The sequence below is a fragment of the Mustela lutreola genome, chromosome 1, assembly GCF_030435805.1.
Source record: "Mustela lutreola isolate mMusLut2 chromosome 1, mMusLut2.pri, whole genome shotgun sequence".
NCBI classification, from domain to species: domain Eukaryota; kingdom Metazoa; phylum Chordata; class Mammalia; order Carnivora; family Mustelidae; genus Mustela; species Mustela lutreola.
The window spans coordinates 236,426,157-236,436,564 of record NC_081290.1 but is presented as its reverse complement, the minus strand read 5'-3'; the positions used below and the strand labels follow the sequence as shown (position 1 = coordinate 236,436,564).

Below are 10,408 nucleotides of genomic sequence, written 5' to 3'. Positions count from 1 at the left end.
AGAGAGTCCTAGAAATTGCTCCAACCCAACCTACTGTAGAAGTAGTAAGATCAGTGTGATACAGTATGAGTGGACAAGATTGGGAGATATAAATTCCCTTGTTGGTGATGTGATATTATAACATATCTTACTGGATGCCAAATAATTCAATGGGATAAAGCCCTAGAATATTTGAGTACAATTAAACTTCCCAAACTAATATGAAATTTATGATATATAGTGAATCCAAAGAGTGAAAAAGAGGAAAGTACTTAAACTTCCAATGAAAAAGTGTTTCTATACCCAGAAAATAACACTTAAACAGAGGTCTTGGCGCAATGCCTACACAGATTTAGCTACAATGGACTGCATGATTTGAAGGACCCCAGAAAGACCTGACCCTTACCTTTGGCCAACCTACATCCATCTTTCAACTTTTTTCACAATTCAGGGGGATGAGAACTTTAGAATCCTTCATCCTTCATGTAAATTCACTTCATTTACAATTCCTTTTCACCAGCCAAAGTCCCACATCAGAGTGACTCAGCCAACCCTACACTCTCTTCATAGTTTGTGTAAGACTCTTGCATATGTTCTTACTATTATTTATTGTCCCCTGAGTGGTTTTACTTTTACCTCCTGAGAGGAAGGACAGTTTCTTTGTCAATGTTACCTAACATAATGCCAGGGAAAGAGGTTAAGTGATAAGAGAACCTGGCAACATTAAACTGTGTCTGGTAGCAGGGGAATGTGTACCTGGAATATTATATTGAAGATGGAAAAATAAAATAGAAAAGGGATGTGAAAACTGTAAGTCTTCATCACCCTCACACTATTACGAGCAGAACAATCAAATTTTCACTTTGTCTAATGGCAGGTATGGCTCTCACACTGCTATAAGGTTATATCTTAAGGTTATATCTTCTCAAAATTAAGAATCTTAATAATATGAAGATGTAGAGAGGGAGGAAGTTGGGTTATTTGGCAGGATCCACACCTCCCTCATTAAATGACTGCTTAGAGATCATGAAGACTAACTTTATTACCAGGGTATCATCTTTTAGGTCTATAATTAAGGCAAACTATAGCCAGAAACTCAGAATGGGTGTGGCATGGAGATCTAGGGACATGGATTTGAGTCCTTATTTGTGTCAGGCTATATTACTTATCTGGGAATATTGCTATAGCTAAATTGTCATATTGTAGTCTATGTCATCATTAAAAAACAAAAACAAAAACAAAAAGGAATAAACTTACACTTACAAACTTGGGGACAAAACTGTCAGAAAGTAGTTTACTAAGTAATTCCTTCTCTTCTCTTTAGTTTCTGTTGAGAAATAGGAATTCTCTTAAACACTTCTATTAAAAATAAATCTTGAAGAAATTAAACCTGTATAAACAAACTGTATTTCCCCAGTACTTTATACTGCTTAAAGTGATAGGAATGTCCTAGAATCATGTCACAAAGAATGCACAGATAAATTCACATGGCTCTGGATGACCTGCTAGGACTCATGGGTTTCACCCAAGAGAAGCAAATTATTCTAAATTCATGTGTCTTGAGTCAGTAGCTAATTTTTTAATATTTAATTTTTTTTTATAAACACATAATGTATTATTAGCCTCAGGGGTATAGGTCTGTGAATCACCAGGTTTACACACTTCACAGCACTCACCATAGCACATACCCTCCCCAATGTCCATAACCCCATCAGTACCTAATTTTTACCTTAATTTTACAGATCACTAAAAGAAAACTATTGAAATATATGATAAAAGATGATAGCACACCCAAACAGCACCATCTCCACTGAGGTTTCAGACTTCCTCCTGAATTGTTTGGTCAGGTCCCCCAGCTGGAACTTCTGGTTGTCCCTGTTCCTCAGCTTCCTCTTCCTCCTGGCCATGGGGGCCAATGGTGTTCTTCTGGTCACCATCCGGCTGGAGGTCTCTCTGCATGAGCCCAGGTACTACCTACTCAGCATTCTCTCCCTGTTGGACATTGTGGTCTGCCTCACTGTCATCCCCAAAGTCCTTGCCATATTTTGGTTTGACCTCAAGTCCATCAGCTTCTATGCCTGCTTCCTCCAGATGTACATCATGAATTGCTTCCTTGCCATGGAGTCTTGCACTTTTATGGTCATGGCCTATGACCGCTATGTGGCCATTTGCCACCCACTGAGGTACCCATCTGTAATCACTGACCAATTTGTAGCCAAGGCTTCTGTTTTTATTTTGGCCAGAAATGGTATTTTAACAGTCCCTATCCCCATTCTATCATCCCGACTCAATTACTGTGGGAGAAATGTCATTGAGAACTGTATCTGTGCCAGTATGTCAGTCTCCAAGCTCTCCTGTGATGATATCACCATTAATCGCCTCTACCAGTTTGCTGTAGGCTGGACACTACTAGGATCTGATCTCATCCTCATCTTCCTCTCCTACAGCCTCATCCTTCGAGCTGTGCTGAAACTCAAGGCAGAGGGTGCTGTGGCCAAGGCCCTGAGCACTTGTGGCTCCCATTTCATTCTTATCCTCTTCTTCAGCACCATCCTTCTGGTCTTTGTGCTCACTCTTGTGGTGAAGAAGAAGGTCTCCCCTGATGTGCCAGTCTTGCTCAATGTTCTCCACCATGTCATCTTCTCAGCCCTCAACCCCATTGTTTATGGAGTGCGAACCCAGGAGATCAAGCAAGGAATACAGAGGTTATTAAAGAAAGTGTGGTAGTAAGGACAACTGGATCTCTGCATTCATACTATAGGATGAATTTTGAGTCAATAATGTGTGAATGGGCTGAAATACATATCTATGAGTTGTAATTCAACCTGGGTAATTTGGATATTGTGTCTTCTTTAATAAAACTTAAGATTCATTGTAGTCCCCTTTTCTCTAACTTCTTCTTTAACAATATGCTTGACCCCATTTGCTTTTTCCTCATACACAATATCCTATTTTTACAAAAGGCTGGGATTCCTTGGGGTAGGCTTTACAGTTAAATAATTATGTTCCTGAATATACAGCTGTTATTAGGTCATGCATTTACATTCATATATACACAACTATGGATATTTTGGATAGAGTTGTGCAAAGTGTAATGTGTTCTTATTCTTATTTCCATAAGGGGAAAGGGAACATATTTGAGACAAAGAAATTGGAATGAAATTTCAATCCTGAATGATGGAAAGTTGCTTGTGATTTATTATTGGTTCTGCAACTGGGTGGTCTTTGGAAATATGCATTGCAGGAGGACAGGGATTTGATATGGAGCATTGTGCAACAATTAACAATGAGTTTGATTAGATTTAAGAGACTCCTAAATTCTCTGCAGTAGGTTAGTTTGTGCTTTGGACATTTATCTTTTGGATCCAGGGTTTCATAGTTTATGGTATGCACACATAGCTCTTCTAATGATTTAAAGATGATAAGGATTAAAATATGGGCCAGTAGGGGCACCTGGGTGGCTCAGTGGGTTAAAGCCTCTGCCTTCGGCTCAGGTCATGATCCCAAGGTCTTGGGATCGAGCCCCGCGTCTGGCTCTCTGCTCAGCAGGGAGCCTGCTTCCTCCTTTCTCTCTCTCTGCCTGCCTCTCTGCCTACTTGTAATCTCTGTCAAATAAATAAATAAATAAAATCTTTAAAAAAAATAAAAAAAAATATGGGCCAGTAATAATAATTTAAAATATCAAACACATAATACCTGAGCATTGTTTGTATGAAATAGACAGATTCTTTTTTTTTAAATTTTTTATTTTTTATAAACATATATTTTTATCCCCAGGGGTACAGGTCTGTGAATTACCAGGTTTACACACTTCACAGCATTCACCAAAGCACATACCCTCCCCAATGTCCATAATCCCACCCCCTTCTCCCAAACCCCCTCCCCCCAGCAACCCTCAGTTTGTTTTGTGAGATTAAGAGTCACTTATGGTTTGTCTCCCTCCCAATCCCATTTTTTTTTTTTTGATTTATTTATTTGTTTGAGGTGGGGGTAGAAAGTGAGAGAGAGAGAGAGAGCGCCAGTAGGGGGCAGGACAGAGGGAGAATCTTCAAGCTGACTCCTGATGAGTGTGGAGCTGGAAGAGGACTGGAGTTCACCACTTATGAGACTATTACCTGAGCCAAAACCAAGAGTCAGAAGTTTCATCAACTGAGCCACCAGATGTCTCAAATTAGAGAGTTTCTAAGCCCTGAGAATTCTGTTAACTATTAAAACACAAATATAGATAGAACCTTGTTTTTAATCAGTCTCTTTTTAAAGATTATTTATTTATTTATTTGACAGACAGAGATCACAAATAGGCAGAGAGGCAGGCAGAGAGAGAGGAGGAAGCAGGCTCCCTGCCAAGCAGAGAGCCTGATGCAAGGCTTGATCCCAGGACCCTGGGATCATGACCTGAGCCAAAGGCAGAGGCTTTAAAACACTGAGCCACCCTGGTGTCCCTAATCAGTCTCTTTTGAGTTCCTGATGGGATGGAGCCCCAGTTGTTCACAGCAGTAACTTATTCATCAATGCATCCTATATTACCCCTGAACCAAAAAGGAGCAGTTCCCGTGGAGTTTGTAGGAAAGACTTCACCAGAGAACTAGCTACCATTCAAAATATAGCTCCAACTGTCTGAAGCAAGAAATAATAAACTTGTACAGACATAGCAGTAACTAATTCTATCAAAAGAATAGTATTTTTGGAGTTGACTAGAGCAACTACAGATTGCACACATTACACTAGCTGTTGCCCCAGACCTTATTTGGCTTACCAAATTTACATGAATGTTAGGGCCAATTTAATGTTAAAACCTGTTTAACTATTAGGGTCTGCTTAGCCAGAGTGACTCCATATTGCCATATTGTTGTTTACATCCATGGACTTCATTCCAGGAATAAACACCCCAGCAGTTCCAGGTAACAGTTCTGGGTATTGATTCTAGGAGTAAATGCCTTAACAATAGAAGCCACATACCTTGGGTCTGTGGTTATGTCCTATAAAACCAGCCTGTGAGATTGGGATGGGGTCACTCTCTTTGGAGGCCACCCTGCCGGTCAGTCTGACTTCTAATGCGTGGCATAGAATAAAGCTTTGCATAACTTTCACTTTGTCTCAGTCTTGTTCCTTTGATAACAGACCCCAACAATGAACACCTGGGGCCTCATGAAGGTTCCCTATGAGTATATAGAAGGGGAGGAAAAATCTCAGGTTTATTAATAAATGAGTCAGTTCATGATGTGTAGGGTAGAAGTAGACTGTTGCCACATGCAGCCTCAATCATGGGTCAACCACAAAGATGGAGACAGTGCTACGAGCAGTACAACTGGTCATCAACTTGGTGTAAAGAGAGGCTTAGTAAGATTTCAAAATCAGAGGTTAGGGGAAAATATGTGAATAGCCTAAGGGGTATTCTAAATCTAAGGGGATTTGACACAAAACTTGCAGATCTAAAATGGCTTATATTAATGCCCACTTCAGAGGCTGTGTCAGGGAAGAAGAGACAATGAACAATGAGGGCTAGAAGTTGTGACTTCTAGAAACTCTAATTGTATGTGGGAGAAATCTAGAATGAGTTGTAAAGGAGTGAGGTGGGGTACATTATTTACAGTTTCTGAACCAAATGTAGTAGCAGGAATATCTTAAATCTTTCCTGAGAGGGGTGCCTGGGTGGCTCAGTCATTAAGCATCTGCCTTTGGCTCAGATCATGATCCCAGGCTCCTGGGATGGAGTCCAGCATCTGGCTCCCTGCTCAGCAGGAAGCCTGCTTCTCCTCTCCCACTGCCCCCTGCTTGTATTCCCTCTCTTGCTGTCTCTGTCTCTGTCAAATAATAAATAAAATCTTTAAAAAAAAATGTTTCCTGAGAAATTGTGGTAGGCACCATCTTGGAGAACTAGTGGCAGGACAGAGCTAACTCACAGGAATGGGAAGATCTGACTAGTATAGGTGTAGGCTAATGATCAGTGCTCTGCCCTGTCCCTTCTGTGTTTTCATTATATACCACACAATTCTGCAGATACCTGGGATTCTGCTGGGAGTACCTTCTGTCTGGAGAAGCTTGCTGGGCTCCTGGTTGGGGAAGGACAAAAGCATTCAGGAATTAAAAACTTGAAAAACAGTTTTCAAATAATGATGGATAGAAGTTATGGTGATATATTTCCGATTCCTTGGGTCATCACTTGTATCTGTCTACTACCAAAGTTCTATCCTGATTCATCTTGGTGACCATTGTTTTAATAATGGTGCTAGAAGCAAGTTATATTACAGAATATCCCTGCATGTGTGATGGAAAAATATTTGAGATGTTATTGAGTTCTCATTGGATTCAAACTTTTTAAAAAAGATTTTATTTATTTATTTGACACAGAGAGATCACAAGTAGGCAAAGAGGCAGGCAGAGAGAGAGGGAAGCAGGCTAACTGCTGAGCAGAGGTTCCAATGCAGGGCTTGATCCCAGGACTCTGAGATCATGACCTGAGCTGAAGGCAGAGGTTTAACCCACTGAGACACCCAGGTGCCCCTGGATTCAATCTTTCTTTACCTCAATAGGTATTGAGGTATGTGGGTCACTAGGAAGTACATAAGAAACACCAGAGGCCAGACTTAAGAGAATAATATTAACTTCAGAGATTGCTTGCTGAGGAAATGAGGTTATCTTTCTAGCTATTTTCTTTCCTTTCTTTTTTAAATTATATTCAGTTAACCAACATATAGTACATCATTAGTTTTTGATGTAGTGTTCAATGATTCATTAGTTGTGTATAACACCCAGTGCTCATCATAACACATGCCCTCCTTAATACCCATCACCTGGCTACCCTGTCCTCCCATCCCACCTCCCTTCTGTAACCCTCAGTTTGCTTCCAGGGGTCCAGAGATATTTTCTTTTAGAAAGTCACACTTTTTTGTCACCTGAATGGAAAATGTATGTATATATATATATATATATATATATATATATATATATACACATAAAGTATAAATCTCACATAACTTGTTATATATGATAATTCTCCTGGCACATAAGTTTCCATTTAAGTTTTTAGTTTCCTTTTGTGAATTGACTAATTCTCTTATATTTCAGTTTAGTTAGTTTTGAAAAGTAAGTTTGAATCACATACATACAACGCAGCCAATAGTGGAGCAATGACCATGGACATGTAATGAGGGCAAGAACATAATGAGTGATGTCTCTGGTAAAGTTTTTGTCACGTTAGTTTAAAAAGTCAGTAGGGGATAAAGCACAGGTATAATGCAATAGTACTTGAAAGTGTTTAGAATATAAACTCTGCATTGTGATTTTTTTTCCTTTTAGCTGAACCCAACTGCTACACACACATACACTCTCTCTCACACAAACTATATAGAATGTGTGTGTGTGTGTTATATATATATGTATGTGTGTGTGTGTGTGTGTGTGTGTGTGATCAATCAAGGCTTGGGCAGCTGATGATCAAACAGCTTTAGGGTTAAGAATTCTTAAGAATTCTTAAGATCTGCTTTGTCCTGACCCCATAGATAACAGGGTTGGGTGCTGGGGGAACCATCATATATATAGATTCACCAGAAATATATGAATATAGCCAGGGATGCTATGACCAAAGCGGTGGGTCAGAAAAGAGAAAAATTCTGGGATGTAGAAGATGAGCATGACACAGACATGGGAGTCTCAGGTGTTGAGAGACTTGAATTGGGCATTCCATGATGGTAAATGAAAGACTGTGTAGAGTATCTTCACATAGGAGAAACCAATTACGATAAGGTCAATAAATCCCACAGAAAAGGCAACCATCCCAAATAAACTATTGGTTCTGATACTGGTACGGGAAAGATGGGCAATGCCCATGTGCTCACAATAGGTGTGGGGATGATATGGGCACACAGAATGACAATAGCAAGAGGAGGAACACACAAGGAATAACAAAGGTTAAAGATCTTACAATCATGACTATACTTAGAATGGTCACCACCTTGTTCATAAGTATCATGTATATCTCAGGAGATTGCAGATGGCAATGTAGCAGTCTATAGCCATGACTGTGAGTATCCCATACTCTAGGCCAGTGCATGGATGAATCATAAACATCTGTGTAAAGCAGGCATCAAAAAGTATTTCCCTGAAATTGAACCAGAAGATGCCCAGCATCTTGGAGATAGTGGCAGTGGATAGGCTTAGGTCAGTGAAGGCCAACATTGCCAGGAAGTAAAACATGGGCTGATGGAGACTAGGCTCAGTCTGAATAATAAAGAGGATTATAATGTTCCCCAGGAAAGCAATCAGATATACAGTGCAAAAAGGGAAACCAATATAGAGATGAAAATTTTCCAAGGCTGGAATCCCCAGAAGGACAAAGAAGGAAGGATGGGATTGAGTGGTGTTGCAATAGGCCATCTTCATAGTTGCTGGTTACTATTTTCACACTGTGTGAGGACTCCAAACTCATCCATGTTATTCTTTCAGGTCATGGAAAAACATGGAATTAATTCTCTGCCTTAATATGTAGCAGAAGACCCTGGAGTAGAAAGTGAGAAATGGTTTAAAAACCTCCCAAATATAAACATAACAAATAGCATGGAGGACAAGAGGAGATGGAGAGGAGAGGGGAGTTGAGGGAAATTGGAAGGGGAGGTGAACCATGAGAGACTATGGACTCTGAAAAACAATCTGAGGGTTTTGAAGGGGCAGGGGGTGGGAGGTTGGGGGAACCAGGTGGTGGGTATTAGAGTGGGCATGGATTGTATGGAGCACTGGGTGCGGTGCAAAAACAATGAATACTGTTACACTGAAAAGAAATAAAAATTAAAAAAAAATAAATAAAAACTTCCCAAATATAGAACTGACCAGGTTCTGGACATCTTGTTTTTCTGTCCAAGACACATCCCAAACTTGATACTCTGTCAACAGTGCTAGGAATTATGTAAAGTGTACTTGTGTTTTAGGGGAATTTCCATAATATCACAATGGAGAATTGGTTGGAGGGACATATTAGAGTTTCAAGTAAGCAGAGTGAAAGATGATGCTAGCCTGATATAAACAAATAGTAGTGGGCATGGAGAGGCAATGGCATATACTGTAAACAGGGAACAGTGTTTGATGTGATTTGGGAGATGAAAGAGAGCCAGGATTCTGTGTTGGGCAAATAGACAAATATTGGTGCTATTCAAGGAGATAGAGAACATAATGGGAGTGAGTTTTATTTTTGTGTATTTTAGTTATGAGGGTAGGTGTTGACCTCAGTTTTAAATATGTAGATAGTAAGTAGCAATTCTCAGCAAGCAGAATATCAGTTAAACTCCTTTCACTATTTAAGCCCAGTTTTGGTGTGTCAGTGAGTTTATAAAGAACCAAAAATTCCATGCATGTGACTGTAGGAACAACAGGATTCATGTGATTAAGACAGTGTCGTATTTTGTCCCACCCCCCATGTTCATAATATTTAATCTTTGGAGAGCTCTATTGGAGGGAATATCATAATAGTGAATGAATGTCTTTGTATCCTCAAAGCCCTCTCCAATAGCTGCTGTCTGCTGTGGAGGTAGAGACAGGGGCCATTCTCAGAGATGACAAATTAAATGTCTTCAAAAAAAAAAGTCTCACAAATGTGGTATATGGGGATTTGTGGATTTGCTCTAATTATGCACCTACCTGTGTTAAAATGTACTGTAAAATATTGAGTAAGTCAAACAAAATAATTAAGCAGGTTGAATGTTGTCTATGGCACATTTCTATTTGGATTACTCATTTTCCACCTAGTGACATTTAGCAAAGCCTCAGAAATGAAAATCTACAGTGCAGCAGGAAAGTTCTCAAATGGTAGAAATTGCTAATGGATGATATCAAAATTGAGTGTTCTGGGGGGGGAGGGGTTTAAACATATTTGTAAAGTATAGAATAAACAAAATTGAAAATATTTTTCTGGAGCCTATTATAGCCTTTAAGTATTCATATGTAAATATTCAGACTCTAAAAAATAAGAACTTTATAATTAAAATATTAAATGAGACATTAAACTATAATTCAATATTAAAAAAATTAAAGGGATTTTCAGCATATCCTTAAGTTAGGATGACAAGAAATCCATGTAATTAGGCAGCTAGAATTTAATTCCCAGCAGAACAGTTATTATAATGGAAAGACTTGAGTCTCTTGAGTCCTCAAAGTCCTTTTGAGACATAAATATTTCAAGTATTTACTTACTTAGTACTTATCATTGACTTTGTAGTTGTTGTTATTAAATGTGGGAATAGCTATGGGAATAGGTATATATAGTATATATGCTGCTGATAAAGAAATAGTCTTATTTTTGTAATGCTTACATTCTAAGTTAGGAAGGAAGACAATAAGCAGGAAAAAATAATTAAATCACTCTAGATAAAAACAAGTGTTATGAAAAAAATTAAATATAATTAAAAATAAACAATAAGAATAGAAACAAACTAATTAA

At 38.9% G+C, this 10,408-nt stretch overlaps 1 protein-coding gene across 1 annotated transcript; it reads left to right on the top strand.

The window, feature by feature from the left end:
* The first annotated feature begins 1,758 nt into the window (after window positions 1-1,758).
* LOC131821666 (olfactory receptor 56A3-like) lies at window positions 1,759-2,706 on the top strand. The gene has a single exon (XM_059157926.1). It carries the CDS (start codon window positions 1,759-1,761, stop codon window positions 2,704-2,706), a length of 948 nt encoding a protein of 315 aa, XP_059013909.1.
* Window positions 2,707-10,408: the final 7,702 nt, after the last annotated feature.

Excerpts from the sequence above, each read along its gene's own strand:
- LOC131821666 (XM_059157926.1), top strand. The coding sequence starts at position 1,759 with ATGATAGCACACCCAAACAGCACCATCTCCACTGAGGTTTCAGACTTC.